This window comes from Mobula birostris, chromosome 20 (genome assembly GCF_030028105.1).
Source record: "Mobula birostris isolate sMobBir1 chromosome 20, sMobBir1.hap1, whole genome shotgun sequence".
NCBI classification, from domain to species: domain Eukaryota; kingdom Metazoa; phylum Chordata; class Chondrichthyes; order Myliobatiformes; family Myliobatidae; genus Mobula; species Mobula birostris.
The window spans coordinates 3,568,996-3,584,886 of NC_092389.1; the positions used below are offsets into that span (position 1 = coordinate 3,568,996).

Genomic DNA, 15,891 nt, shown 5'->3' on the forward strand with positions numbered 1-15,891 from the left:
AGTCATTTACTGTGTTTGGCCAGAAGAGGTGGGATCTCCCAGTGGCCACCCATTTTAATTCCACTTCCCATTCCCATTCCGATATGTCAATCCATGGCCTTCTCTACTGTTGAGATGAGGCCACACTTAGGTTGGAGGAACAACACCTTGTATTCCATCTAGGTAGCCTCCAACCTGATGGCATGAACATCGATTTCCTGAACTCCACCCCCCCCCACCATTCCCCATCCCCCTTTGCCTCTCTCACCTTATCTCCTTACCTGCCCAATACCTCCCTCTGGTGCTCCTCCCTGTTCTTCTTTCTTCCATGGCCTTCTGTCCTCTCCTATCAGACTCCCCCTTCTCCAGCCCTGTATCTCTTTCACCCATCAACTTCCCAGCTCGTTACTTCACCCCTCCCCCTCCCCGACCTCCCAGATTCACCTATCACCTAACACCTTGTACTTCCTCCTCCCCCCACCTTCTTACTCTGACTTCTCCTCTTCCTTTCCAGTCCTGATGAAAAGTCTCAGCCCGAAACGCCCATTGTATTCTTTTCCATAGATGTTGCCTGGCCTGCTGAGTTCCCCCAGCATTTTGTGTGTGTTGCTTTGGATTTCCAGAAACCGCAGACTTTCTCTTCTTTGTGCAAGGATTTTTACATGTACCTGAAAGTTCAGTATTAGCCCCAGTTTAGTCACATTTCAGATGCTGCTGAGTGGTGTCAGACTAGATTTTGTGCAGCTTGTGAGCCAATTGAAGGACAAGTTGATTTGATTTTAGGAAGTGCAGCACTAGTAGGTATACAAGAGTTGGTATTCGTGATTGAGTTACTATTGTACATTTACTTATACCCATTGTTTATTCCTCATGGTTCCCTTATTTAATGTTGTTCTCACAACATAAGGGAAGTTTCTGCCAGCTTTCCATCAATGCCATTCTCTCTCATTTCCCTGTAAACTATTTTCCCTCTCACACCCACCAATTCCCCTGTAATTCTCCAAAAGTCCACAACACTGAAGTAATTTACAGTAGCCAATTAATCTACGAAGATTGGTGGAGAGGTAGGTAGTGTTGTGGAAACAGGTAGGATGCAGAAGGACTTGGACAGATTAGGAGAATGGGCAAGAAAGTGGCAAATGAAATACAATCTTGGAAAATGCATGATCATGCACTTTGGTAGTAGAAATAAATGTGCAGACTATTTTCTGAACAGGGAGGAAATCCAAAAATCTGAGAAGCAAAGGGACTTGGGAGTCCTTGTGTAGAACATCCTGAAGGTTAACTTGCAGGTTGAGTCGGTGGTGAAGAAGGCAAATGCAATGTTAGCATTAATTTCAAGAGGTCTAGAATACAAGAGCAAGGATGTGATGCTGAGTCTTTATAGGGCATTGGTGAGGCCTCACCTTGAGTATTGTGAACAGTTTTGGGCCCCTCATCTTAGAAGAGATGTGCTGGCATTGGACAGGGTAGAGAGGAGGTTCACAAGGATGATTCCAGGAATGAAAGGGTTATCATACGAGGAACGTTTGGCTCTGGGTCTGTACTCGCTGGAATTCAGAAGGATGAGGGGGAATCTCATTGAAAGCTTTTGAATGTTGAAAGGCCTAGACAGAGTAGATGTGGAAAGGATGTTTCCCATGGTGGGGGAGTCTAGGACAAGAGGGCACAGCCTCGGGATAGGAGGGTGTCCAGTTAAAACAGAGATGTGGAGAAATTTCTTTAGCCAAAGGGTGGTGAAGTTGTTGCCACATGCAGCTGTGGAGGCCAGGTCATTAGGTGTATTTAAGGCAGAAATTGATAATTCTTGAATGGACATGGCATCAAAGGTTACAGGGAGAAGGCGAAGAACTGGGAACGAGGAGGAGATTTAAAAAAAAAAGGATCAGTCATGATTGAATGGGAGCAGACTCAATGAGCCAGATGGCTAATTCTGCTCCTTTGTCTTATGGTCTAATCTATCACCATGTCTTCAGGATGTGTAAGGAAATTGAGCGCTTGTCTTAGAGGAAGCCTATGTAATCACAGAGAGAATGTACCAAATCCAAGCAGAGAGCACCTGAGAGGAAGATTGATCCTGGGTCTGCCCAGTGGTGCAGCAGCATTAACTGCTGAACTTCTCTACTGCCCTTGAGTCTCTTCCATGAAAAAAAATATTTATAGCAAAGGATTTTCACCCCAGTTCTAACTCAATGTCACTTCTATTAAATCTGAAATGCAGCAATCCAACCATTAATAATAAGCTCCCTTACAGTGGACTGTAGATATTGCAGAATTTTGCTTGTATATAAAGTGACTGTAATCTGACAATGTTGTTTTTCTACCATTTTCTTTCCTTATGGTAAGCGAAGAAGCTAGGTTGAATCTCTTTCATCCCAACTAGAATATTGTGTCTGATTCTCTTGGCACTGCTCTGTAAGAAGGTTGTGAATGATTGGGGGCAGGGAGGTGGAAATGTGAATTACTAGTGGGGTTATAAACATAGGAGATTCTGCACATGCTAGAAATCTTGAAGAACACACACAAATGGGGTTGTAGGGAATGAAAAACTTCAGGAATCAGGAATGCTGTATCTGTCAGATTGTATCCCAGGTCACAGGAATATACTGAAATTTAAGGTGATAGAACTGGGTGATGCAGTAACGCAATACGCTGATAAGCTGTGCCACGCTATGACGGAAGAAGACTACATGACCATAAGATATAGTGGCAGAATTAGGCCATTTGGCCCATCGAGTCTGCTCCACCATTTCATCATGGTTGATCCATTTTTCCTCTCAGCCCCAATCTCCTGCCTTCTCCCCGTAACCTTTGATGCCCTGACTACTCAAGAATCAATCAACCACTGCCTTAAATATACATAAAGACTTGGCCTCCAGAGCTGCCTGTGGCAGGAATTCCACAGATTCACCACTCTCTGGCTAAAGAAATTCCTTCTTGTCTCTGTTCTAAAAGGACACACTTCTATTCTGAGGCTGTATCCTCTGGTGCTAGATTCTCCCACCATAAGAAACATCTTCTCTACATCCACACTATCAAAACCTTTCAACATTCAATAGGTCTCGATGAAATTACACCTCATTCTTCTGAGTTCTTGTGAATACAGGCCCAGAGCCATCAAACACTCTTTATATGACAAGACGTTCAATCCTGGAGTCAGTTTTGTGAACGTCCTTTGAACAGTCTCCACTTTCAGCACATCCTTTCTAAGATAAGAGGCCCAAAACTGCTCACAATACTCCAAGTGAGACCCCACTAGTGCTTTATAAAGCCTCAACATTTCATCCTTGCTTTTGTATTCTAGTTCTCTTGAAATGACTGCTAACATTGCATTTGCCTTCCTCACCACAGGCTCAACCTGCAAATGAACTTTTAGTGAATCCTGCACAAGGACTCTCAAGTCTCTTTGCACCTCAGATTTTTGTATTTTCTCCCCATTTAGAAAATAGTCAACCCTTTCATTTCTTCTACCGAAGTGCATGACCATACAATTCCATCTGCCATTTCTTTGCCTATTCTCCTACTCTGTCTAAGTCCTTATATAGCCTCTCTACTTCCTCAACACTACCTGCCCCTTCACCTATCTTCATATTGTCTGCAAATTTTGCAACAAACTCAACAATTCTGTCATCCAAATCATTGGCATATAACGTAAAAAGAAGCGGTCCCAACATAGACCCCTGTGGAACAACACTAGTCACTGGCAGCCAAACAGAAAAAAGTTCCCTTTATTCCTACTCTTTGCCTCCTGCCAATCAGCCACTGCTTTATCCATGTTAGTACCTTTTCCTGTAATACCATGGGCTCTTAACTTGTGAAGCAGCCTCATCTGTGGCACCTTGTCAAAGGCTTTCTGAAAAACACAAGATTACCAATTCTCCCTTGTCCATCCTGCTTGTGACTTCTTCAAAGAATTCCACCATGCTGACTATGGCCTATTTTATCAAGTATCCCAAAATCATATCCTTAATAATCAGCTTCAACATCTTCCCAACCACTGAGGTCAGACTAACTGGCCTATAGTTTCCTTTCTTCTTCTCTCTCCCTTCTTGAAGAGTGTGGTGGCATTTGCAATTTTACAATCTTCCAGAACTATGCCAGAATCTAGAGAATCTTGAAAGATCATTACTAATGCCTCCACAATCTCTTCAGTCACCTCTTTTGGACTACTGGGGTATACAACATCTGGTCCAGGTGATTTATCTACAGTGCCTATAAAAAGTATTCAGCCCTGTCTTGGAAGTTTACATGTTCTATTATTTTATAACTTTGAATCACAGTGGATTTAATTTGGCTTTTTTTTTTGACACTGATCAACAGAAAAAGACACTTTCATGTCAAAGTGAAAACAGATCTCTACAAAGTATTCTAAATTAATTAAAATATAAAACAAAATATAATTGATTACATAAGTATTCACCCCCTTTAATATAACACACCAAATCATCACTGGTTTAGCCGATTGATTTTAGAAGTCACGTAATTAGTTAAATGGAGATCACCGTGTGCATTCAAGGTGCTTTAATTGATTGTAGTAAAGGTAGACCTGTATCTGGAAGGTCCAATTGCTGGTGAGTCAGTATCCTGGCAAAAACTACACCCTGAAGACAAAAAGAACACTTTAAGCAACTCTGTGAAAAGGTTATTGAACAGCACAAGTCAGGAGGTGGACACAAGAACATTTCCAAGTCACTGAATATCCCTTGGAGTACAGTTAAGTCAATCATCAAGAAATGGAAAGAATATGGCACAGCTGTAAATCTGCCTAGAGCAGGCCATCCTCAAAAACTGAGTGACCATGCAAGAAGGGGTCTAGCGAGGGAGACCACTATGACAACTCTGGAGGAGTTACGAGCTTCAGTGCCTGGGTTGGGAGAGATTGCACATACAACTGTTGCCCAGGTGTTCCACCAGTTGCAGCTTTATGGGAGAGTGGCAAAGAGAATGCCACTGTTGAAAAAAACTCACATGAAATCGAGGCTACAGTTTGCCAGAAGGCAAGTGGGAGACTTTGAAATCAGCTGGAAGAAGGTTCTATGGTTTGATGAAATAAAAATTGGGCTTTTTGGCCATCAGACTAAACGCTATGTTTGGCATAAGCCAAACACTGCACATCATCAAAAACACACCATCCCTACTGTGAAGCATGGTGGTGGCTGCATCATGCTGTGGGGATGCTTCGCTGCAGCAGGCTCTGGAAGGCTTGTGAAGGTAGAGGGTAAAATGAATGAAGCGAAAAAAAAACAAGAAAATCCCGGAGGAAAACCTGATGTAGTCTGCAAGAGAGCTGCGACTTGGGAGAAGATTTGTTTTCCGGCAAGACAATGACCCCAAGCATAAAGCCAAAGCTACACGGGAATGGCTCAAAAACAACAAAGTTGATGTCCTGGAGTGGTCAAGTCAGAGTCCAGACCTCAATCCCATTAAGAATTTGTGACTGGACTTGAAAAGGGTTGTTCCTTCATGATCTCCGTGCAATCTGACAGAGCTTGAGCAGTTTTGTAAAGAGTGGGGAAAAATTAGTGTCCAGATGTGCAAAGCTGATAGAGACCTATCCACACAGACTTTGTTGCCAAAGGTACACCTACTAAATACTGACTTGAAGGGATGAGTAATTATGCAATAAATAAATAAATAAATAAATAATTTTGTGCTTAATAATTGTAATAAATTTAAACCAATTTGTAGAAAATTGTTTTCACTTTCACATGAAAGTGTCTTTTCTGTTAATCAGTATAAAAAAAGCCAAATTAAATCCAATGTGATTTAATGTTGTAAAACAATAGAACATGAAAATTTCTGGGGGAGGGGAGGGTATACTTTTTATATAGGGACTGTACCTTCAGACCTTTCAGTTTCCCAAGTTCTTTCTCCCTAGTAACAACAAGTTTATACACTTCTGACCCCTGACACTCAGGAACTTCCACCACACTGCTAGTGTCTTTCATAGTGAAGACTGATGCAAAATACTAATTCATTTGACTACCACTCCCATGTTCCCCATTACTACCTCTCTAGCATCGTTTTCCAGTGGTCCGATATCCACTCTCACCTCTTTTACACTTTATGTATCTGAAGAAACTTTTGGTATTCTCTTTAATATTATTGGCTACCTTACTTTCATATTCTATCTTTATCTTTCTTAATGACTTTTTAGTTGCCTTCTGTTGGATTTTAAAAACTTCCCAATCCTCTAACTTCCCACTAATTTTTGCTCTATTATGTGCCCTCTCTTTGGGCCCTCTGCACCAGTTCCTCAGCCACACAGTCACCTGCCAAATCATCGTATTCTTACCCTCACTGGCACATGGCTCAGGCAGCAATCCAGAGATTACTACCCTGGAGGTCCTGTTTTTCACCTTTCTACCTAGCTCCTTAAAATCTCTCTTCAGGACCTCCTCACCTTGTCTACCTATGTCATTGGTGCCAATATGTACCAAGACTTCTGGCTGCTCCCCTTCACCCTTGAGAATGCCCTATCCGAGACACCCCTGACCCTGGCACCAGGGAGGCAACATACCATCCAAGTGTCTCTATTGCGCCTACTGAGCCTCCTCTCTGTTCCTCTGACTAAGGAATCTCCTATCAACACTGCAGTCCTCTTCACCTCCCTGCTGTACTGAGCCACAGCACCGGACTCAGTACAAGTGACCCAGTCACTGTGGCTAGCCGCCACCCCCCCCCCCCCCCCCCCCCCCACGGTAGGTCATCCACCTCAATAGTATCTAAAGTGGTGTACTTATAGTTGAGGGGATCAGCCACAGGAGTCACTCTGCACTGGCTGTCCCTTTTCCCTCTTTTTCCTGTTTGTCACCCAGTTACCTGTCTCCTGCAACCTAGGGGTGACTAACCTCCCTGTAGCTCTTGTCTATCACATCCTCATTCTCCCGTATGAGTCGAAGGCCATCGAGCTGCAGCTCCAGTCCCTTATACACGTTCTCTGAGGAGCTGGAGCTCGGTACACCTGGTACAGACGTGGTTGTCCAGGAGACTGCAGGTCTCCCAGATTTCCCACATACAGTACAAAACACTTCCCCTGGAGCCATTCTCACTAATCTATAATGCCCTAACGAAGAATGAACAAATAAGAGCAAAAGTAGAGAAACTTACCAAATACTTTACCTCACCCAAGCCTGATCTTGCCAAAGCCACTCCAAACACTGCCACACTCAAAAGAATGGCTGCTCCGCTCGCACTTGCGTTACTTTTATTCGCCCTTTCTAATGAATCCCTCTTGTTGATTGGTCGCAGCCCAATTCAGAGAAACTGCCGCAAAGCTCTGCCTTTTAAATCTTGATCGCGGACCTGATTGAAAAGGTAGCTCTATTTACGCACTCCCTCTCGTTGATTGGTCGCAGTCCAACTCAGAGAAACTGTCGCAAAGCTCTGCCTTTTAAATCTTGATCGCGGACCTGATTGAAAAGGTAGCTCTATTTACGCACTCCCTCTTGATGATTGGTCGCAGTCCAACTTGGACTATTGCAGGCAGATCACAAGCCATCTGTTGGGAGTGAAGATCCCCAGTGTATTGAGGCATCTTCTGACATGGGTGGGTGGCAGTCATACATCAAAATGCGTGTTTATTCTTTTCCAGATGTATTATTGGGACAGAGTGTGATCCCACTGGATTTATCTCGGAGATCACCTTCTGGATGCCAGAGCTTTCCCTTAGCAGCCTCTCCAGAAATGTCGAGTACTTCCGCTGGATCAGTCTCACTGGAGGTAGTCTAACTTTCCTGCCTTTCATCTTTGTTATTTGATTTCATTTTCCTCATTTCTCCTATGTTGCTGGGTGTCTGTTCCTCCTTAAATGAGGAACATCTCCAAGGATCTATCCTGGGCCCAACACATCGATTCAGTCAGGAAGAAGCCACACCAGTGGCTATACCTCATTAGAATTTTGAAGAGATTTGCTATGTTACAAAAGACTCGAGCAACTCCTGTTGATGTACAAAGCATTCCAACTGGTTGTTTCACCCCCTGCTCTGGAGGCTCCAATGCACAGGATCAAAAGAGGACGCAGAGGGTTGTAGACTCAGCCAGTTGCATCACGGGCTCAACTCTCCCCACCATCGAGGGCATTTTCAAAAGGCAGCATCCATCATTACCCAGGACATCCTCCACCTAGGACATGCGCTCTTCTCATTACTACCAGGAACAGGAACCTAAAGACCTACACTCTATGTTTCAGGAACAACTTCCTCCTCTCCATCATCAGATTTCTGAATGGATAATTCAAAGGATTCAAAGTCAAAATACATTTCTTATCAAAGTATGTATACAGTACACAACTCTGAGATTCATCTTCTCACAGACAGCCACAAAACAAAGAAGAACAATGAAAAAAACTTCAAGCCCCACTCCCCACGCGCAAATAAACAAATCGCGCAAACGGCAAAAAAGCTAGCGAAAACACAAAATCAAAAGGCAAACTTCAGTTCAGCGCAGTGTTCATTTTCTGCAGAATGCCCTGATTCAAAATCTTCCAAACTTGCAACAAAAAAAGGAGCAACCAGAAAAACTAGAACTCATCATGAACGTGAACTAGAGTCCGATCCACAAACTGTGTCGATTAAACTTCTGCTCTGGCACCATCCTCCGACGGCATCAAGAGAGAGAGAGATCATTCGAATGCAAGGTCCTTCCCTTGGGAGCAGCGAGTGAGAGGGAGACAGAGACAGTCACACACAGACACTTCCTTCACCAGCAGCGAGAAGAGGCTGGTAGACGGCGCTGAACACCCGCTCACCTCTGTACCCACCTCAATGGTTTTAGTCTCCCTCGGTGCTTTGATCAGCGAGAGATGGAGTTGATCATGGGCTCGCCATCACCCCCACCCACCACCCCGTCTCCAGGCTTCATGCCACACACTTTGCTCGTGGCATCGTGGTACCTTCTCGGAGACAGCAAAGCGCCAGATTGCCCAATCAGCCCTAAAACACACCAGAAGGCAGATAACAGGCTCCAACAGTAGCAGAACCACATCTGAAATAAAAAGAAGTGAAAGGAGCTGCTCTCTTTCTGCGCTGTCTGTTTATTTATTTATTATGGTAAATTTTTATATTCTAATGTACTGTTGCTGTAGACTAACAAATTTTATATGTGTCAGTGACAATAAACCTGATTCTGATTCTGAAATGAGGAGGCTCTGCTATGCTCGAGAAGACCCTGCAGTAAACCTAAATCAAAAGATCCAATTATTTGCTTTCATTTGCATTTGTGGCACATATTTGCAAATAGTTGCTGTGACATGTTGTCCACAAACATCTTGCCCTCAGCACTGATAAAGAGTGAGGCTGAGAACAGTGACGTTTTATTTGTTTGGTTGCTCAGTGATACGGTGTGTTGTAGCCTCTTCCTGCCCTTTGAGCCACACTGCCCCAGTAACCTCTGACAATCCTGATTAACCCTAACCTAATCCCAGAACAATTTACAATGATTAATGGACCTGACCAGTTGGTCTTTGGACTGTAGGAGGAAACCAGAGCACCCAGAGAAAACCCACACATTCCATGGGGAAGATGGCGCCAGAATTGAAGTCCAAATTCTGGAACACCTCAAGCTGTAATAATAGCATTGCACTAACCACTACACTACTGTGGTGCCCAAAATGCCTTGAGGTGGAAAATTATCCATAGTCACTTGCAGCAATTGTGCAAACAGATTAATGGCTGCATGCTATAGTCATCTTCCGGAATTTGATTTTCACTGACTTCCAATGCCGCTCTATATCGTACATTTCACACAGAAACCAGTAATTTCTAACCCTCTGATTCAACTAGTGAATAGCCAACATCCAAGGGCCTGACGGGCTTCATATTCAAACCTCAGCCTCTGCAGATATCAAGGAATTGGGACAGCAAAAGATAAGCTTCTGGAGTTACTCAATGGGTCAGGCAACATCTGAGGAGGCAAAGCAATGGTTGATATTTCAGGTGGAGATCAAACGGGAGATTGTACAGGGCAGATAGCATAAAGAAGTGAGAGGGAGAAGTCTGAGTCTTCACTCTAGCTATTTCTCCATGGCATGGCAGTGTAGCGGTTAGCGTAATGCTATTACAACGTCAGCAATCACCTTACCGGGCTTTGTTTCCGCTGCTTTCTGAAAGGAGTTTGTATGCTTTGCCCATGACCTTGTGGGTTTCCTCTGGGTGCTCTGGTTTCCTCCAAAGGAGTATGGTTCGGGTTAGTGAATTGTGGGCATTTGGATGTATGGCGACATGCTGGCTGTCCAGCACAATTCTCGCTGATTTGATTTAACGCAACCAACACATTTCACTGTATGTTTTGATGTACATGTGACAAATAAAGACAAATCTTTCTGTCTTTCTTTTCTCTACACTCTCAGTCCTGATGCAGAGTCTCAAACTGAGATGTCAACCGTCTCTCTGCCTCCACAGATGCTGCTCGACCTGTTGAGGTCCCCCAGCAGTCAGATTTGTTGCATCAAATTCCAGCATCTGCAGTCTCTTGAGTTTTCACTGTGAAAGCAAGAAACTGCTGATGTGAGAAATCTGAAATCAAAACAATAAATACTGAAAACTCTTCAAGGTAGGCAATGTAACTGGAGCCAGAATGTTAGTGTTTCAAGTTGAAGACCTTCTCTAAAGAATAACTGCATCTCAACTGTAATGGTTCCTGCCTATCTTCACAGTCTACTGATCTTCACTGCCTAAGTTTGTATGCAAAGAATAGCTCTTGAGCAGATAGCATAAATTTAATTCAGATTTATTTATCACATGTACATGAAAACAGACTGAAGTGCATCATTGGCATTAATGACCAACATAAAAGGATGTGCTGTGGACCGGCTGTAAGTGTGGCCACATTCCAGCACCAACAAAGCATGCCCACAGTGCTCAGGAGAGCAAAACACAACACAACAAAACAACAGCAGCAAAATAAGCCCTCTCTTCCCTCCCCCCCCCCCCCCTAACTCAGAGTCCTGCAATTCCAGGACAGGCCTCAGGACTTACCCAGTGGACTTCAGACTCATAGGCCAAAGGCTTCGATCATTGGGCTTCAACTTCCGGGCTTCTGATCGACCTCAGGACCAGCTGGTGATGGGACCATTGACAGGACATTATGGCAACCAAGAAACATTAACTGATCACTACTCTTGGGAAAATAGAGGCACAGATAGAGAGGTAGTAGAGACAGATCATTCAGTGTTTTTCACTCATTGTGTTTATTCCCCATAGTTGATCTACGTGGAGCCAACAGATCCCAAGCCAGCCCAGTCACTGCTCCCTCTGCGGACAACTGTCACCCCTACGAAAAAGGTTGAAATGGATCGAACAGTAATGCCTGATGGAACCATAGTGACAACAGTAACGACCATCCAATCCAGGCCTAAATTGGATAGCAAAATAGGTGAGGCTGCTATTTACCATTGTCTTCATATTGAAATAGCTCATCTAGTTGTTGTATTTCTAGAGCTGGCTGGCTGAATGTGCCTTTTCTTTCTGGTAGTTCCAAATACTTTTTTGTTAAGTAACCCACCTCTTTTTTAATGTTATCAAGATACATTGTACCAATGGCAGTCACTTACTACTTGTGTTCAAACACAGCTGCAGCTGTGTATTCAGAATCAGAGCCTTTCAACTAACGGTCTGTTAACTTCTGTGCTCCTTGCCCTCAGATTCTCCCACAAGGTCACCCTCCAAGGTGGAAGTAACGGAGAAGAGAAACATCAAGTTGGATGATAGCCCCATGAGTCAGCCTCCCAATAACGGTAAATTGTGTCGCACTGAGAACCCAAGTTCAGGGATGAAAGCCTCTGGGATTATAGCCTCTTTTGAGACAATTCTAACTTTTACAAAATGATCAATATTGGATTTACCACCTAAAACATGTTAATTTATTCCAATAGAAAAGAAAAGTGGAAAAGAGCGCATGTTAGACTGCCAGTCCAATTTTGCTCATTTTAGCCAAAGCAAAGCACCAAAAGCTTAAATAAAAAAGCAAAGGAAGTGTAGATGCTATAGAACTGGAACAAAATGAGAAAATAAAATGCTGGAAATCAGGAGTAACCTACACACACAAAATGCTGGAGGAACTCAGCAGGTCAGGCAGCATTTATGGTTATGAATAAACAGTCAATGTTTTGGGCTGAGACCCTTCATCAGGACTGGAAAGGAAGGGGGAAGAAGCCAGAATAAGAAGGTGGGGCTAGGGGAAGAAGTACAAACTAGAAGCTGATAGGTGGATAGGAAAGCAGCGTGGACCATGGAATAAAAGGAAGGAGGAAGGGCATCAGAGGGAGGTGATGGGCAGGTGAGGAGAAGAGAAAGGGGGTAAGAGGGGAGCCAGAATAGCTGTTGTTGTTAAGAAATACTGTAAAGTCTCAACATATCAGGTAATATATGTATAGAGAAACAGCTCTGGAGTTCCAACATCTACAGAATCGCTTGTGTTTCTGTTTCTCTCCCTTCAGATACTACCTGACATGTTGAGATTTTCCAGCAGTTTTTCTTTTTGATTTAGTTGTAGTGTCTACACTTCCTTTGCTATTAATTGAACTCACGCCTTCAGTGTGAATGGGTGGTTAAAGGTGAATTCACCTATAGCCTCCAAGCTGTCTCTCTGCTTCCCCATGTGTTTCTGTCTTTGACTACCCCCTTCATTCTTTCGCACCTTCTTTCCTTCTCCTCCCACTCTCTCTTTACACCTACCTCCACCCCAGCTCTCTCTCCCATACTTCCCTCCCCCCCCCCCCACACTTCCTCCAGTCCATTTCTCCCTCTCACGTGCTTCCATGCTAATGATAACGTTGTACGTTTGGACAGTAGTGGACAACCACCTCGCTAATGGTTTGGATCCGGTTGTACAGACTGCGATTCGGCAGCTGACAGAATCTGCTAACAAGCCTAGCAAGAAGACACCGACCAAGCGCAGCACACTGATTATTTCAGGAGTTTCAAAGGTAAACTTACTCCACTAATGAGCAATGTGCACTGGTTTCAGCAGCTTGTGGGGTTGTTCATTTAATGGTTTCTCGATATCATCAATTTGAGAGGCAGAAATGTAAGCAGCAGCTTTCGAAGAAAATGTTAACTATTAAAACTTAATGGTCAATACCAGTCCAAAAACTCAAGGCTATTGCTTAAGTTTTGCATAATCAATTGTTTGTTGTGATACACAAGAGTTTTATTGCCACAGGTGATAAACCAGTGATGTGCAATCCTCAAGGCCATAGGAACAATGAAAAGTTCAAATTGCTGCTTGGATATGTTTGATTGACAGGTCTATTCAGAGTTTTCAGATATGTCTGGGAGAAAAAAAGGCAGGAGAGTGGGGTTAATCTGAGAGTTCACTCGCAGACCAAGGTGATCTTTGTTGATTTGTTCTATCAGGCTACATCCTTGCAGAAAGGAGCTAGAAGATTGTTCTTGAATCTACTGGATAAAAATGAAAGCCAGATGGTATGAAGTGTGAATTATTAGATAGCTACCTTCTGCTTCTATTTCTGTAGGGGCTGCGTAGGAATCTTCTGTCCCCCTTTATTGCTCCAGTTTCCTCCCACATTCCAAACACGTGTGGTTAGGTTTAGTAAGTTGTGGGCATGCCACATTGACGCTGGAAACGTGGTGACACTTGTAAGCTGCTCCCTGGCACAATCCTCATTGATTTGATATGACACAGAAGACACATTTCACTCTATGTTTTGATGTACATGTGGCAAATACAGCTAATCTTTATCTCTTTAATTTAAAAACCTACCTTTTTGACTGACCCTTAACTGTCCCAAATTCTCCTTGCTTAACTTGGTGTCAAAGTTTATCTGATACTGAGCTTGTAACATTAAGATAAACTTCAGCTTATAGCATTAAGATATAAGCTGGTATTGAGCTTAGAACATTGAGATTCTACATAAATTTAAGTTATTTTTTTCCTTAAAATGTTATTACTATTTTAATCATGCACCTGTATCTCATTTGCACAACAAGGTTTCTCCATTTGATTCAAGGTACATAAAAGTACACATTCACTATCAATGTCAACATGGATTGAAGAAAGAAGAAAGCCCTTAACTCTGGGTGGAATCATCGGGACGCCATCATGACGGTGTTTTTTTTAGCAGGCTTTCTTATTTTTACGAGGCCGAGTCGCTAGCTCGACGCTCAACTCAGCATGGATGGAAAGCATGCAAGGGAGCCGTCTGGATTCAAACTCGGGAGCCTTTGCTCCAAAGTCCGGCGCTGATGCCACTACACCACCAGCCAGCTAGTCAACATGGATTAATTAGCACTAAAACAGAACAGGACAGCACAGGAACGGGCCCTACAGCCCACAGTGTGGTGCCAAGCTAATTAAGCCAGTGACTCCTAATCCATTCTGCCAGCATGTGGCCCAATTCCCTCAATTCTTTGCATATTAATGTATCTATCTGAGAGCTTCTTAAACATTTTTATCATATCCCTTCACCACCACTCCTGGCAGCAGATCCAGGTAGCCACTGCTCTGCCGGGGTGGGGGGGGGGGAATTGCCTCGCAGATTTTCTTTGGACTTCCCCCTCACTAGAAATGCATGGCTTAAAACATCCATGGTACATGTCAGAGAATGATCAAATAAAAGAAGACACCAAGCCAAAGCGGTTGATTTTAGAAGCATCTTAAAGGAGGTAAGAGAGAACTGGAGAGATTTAGGGAAGAAATTTGGAAGCTGACGCCCATGGCAGCCAGAAGTGGGAGAGAGAATATGAAAGGAGTTCTACACACAAAAAGTGCTAGAGGAACTCAACAGGTCAGGCACCATCTATGGAGAGTAACAAACAGTTAATGTTTCAGACCAAGACCCTTCATCAGAGGAACAGAAGTATTATAGAGTGCTTTAGGGTTAAAGGAAGTTATAGAGAAGGAGATGGGGGGAAAAAGTGACTAGAATTGTCTGCACTATATAGGCTTATGTCCTTTTTTTTTTTGATCCAGTCTCCCATTGATCAGGAAGAAATGGCTCTGTCTGTGGGCTATGCAGCAGCTATGGACGCCTCTCTGCAGTCCGAGCCGGGGTTGCCCGCCCTCCCCCACTGCAGTGCTCAGGCTGCACTAGAGTCGCCCAAATCCACTGATTCTCTGAACCAGCGGCAACCAGCCAGCCAAGACCCGGACGAAGCCGTTGCATCTGATATTTCAGAGCGGCCATCAGTGGATGATGTAGAATCTGAAACAGGGTCAACGGGAGCACTGGAAACAAGAAGCTTGAAGGATCACAAAGGTAAACACAAAGGAGTCCATCATGACGTTTTTAAGTATCTTCTCCCCCCCCCCCCCAATGAATTGTATCACTTTGTAAATCTTCCAGGCACTACAGTTTAAGTTATATTAAATGCTAAATAATGCATTAATAATAATTATCTGTGGAGAAAATAGTAGTCAGTGAGCTATAGTTCCTTCGTTTTGTATTTTTCTTCAAGGGAAGTGGGCTTTGCCGACTGAAGAAGTATTTAATTGCCACCTCTAGTTGTCCTCAAAAAGGTGGTAGTGCGCTGCCTTTCTGAACTGCTACACACCTTGAGATGTGGGTATGCTCACTATGCTGTTAAGGAGAGAGTATCTACACTTAGTTTTATTTCATTGTGGTTTATTTGCAGCTGAGTGGCTTGCTAAACTATTTCGGAGGGCATTTAAGAGGCAACCCCACGGCTGTAGGTCACATGCAGGCCATGTAATTTCTTACACCTGTTCAGCACGGTCACATAGTGGTTAGCACAATCACCTTCCTGAGTGAGCAATTACTGATCAAGGTTCAATTCCCATTGCTGTCAGTAAGGAGTTCTCCCCACGACTGCATGGGTTTCCTCCTGGTGCTCCAGTTTCCTCCCACGTTCCAAACGTGTATGGGTTAGAGTTCGTAAGTCATGAGTATGCTATGTTGGCGCCAGAAGCATGGCAACACTTGCACGCTGCCCC

General features: G+C 43.7%; 1 protein-coding gene across 2 annotated transcripts in view; it reads left to right on the forward strand.

Annotated features, from left to right (window-relative positions):
• The window catches only part of c2cd2l (c2cd2 like), a 154,103-nt gene that overhangs the window by 135,155 nt on the left and 3,057 nt on the right, over positions 1 to 15,891 (forward strand). The window contains exons 9-13 of one of the 2 annotated variants that reach the window (XM_072283883.1): positions 7,574 to 7,701; positions 11,181 to 11,352; positions 11,621 to 11,713; positions 12,768 to 12,904; positions 14,911 to 15,196. In XM_072283883.1, the coding sequence (XP_072139984.1) occupies positions 7,574 to 7,701; positions 11,181 to 11,352; positions 11,621 to 11,713; positions 12,768 to 12,904; positions 14,911 to 15,196 (816 nt within the window). The remainder of the gene's footprint in view (positions 1 to 7,573; positions 7,702 to 11,180; positions 11,353 to 11,620; positions 11,714 to 12,767; positions 12,905 to 14,910; positions 15,197 to 15,891) is intronic. The other variant, XM_072283884.1, reaches the window with a different exon arrangement.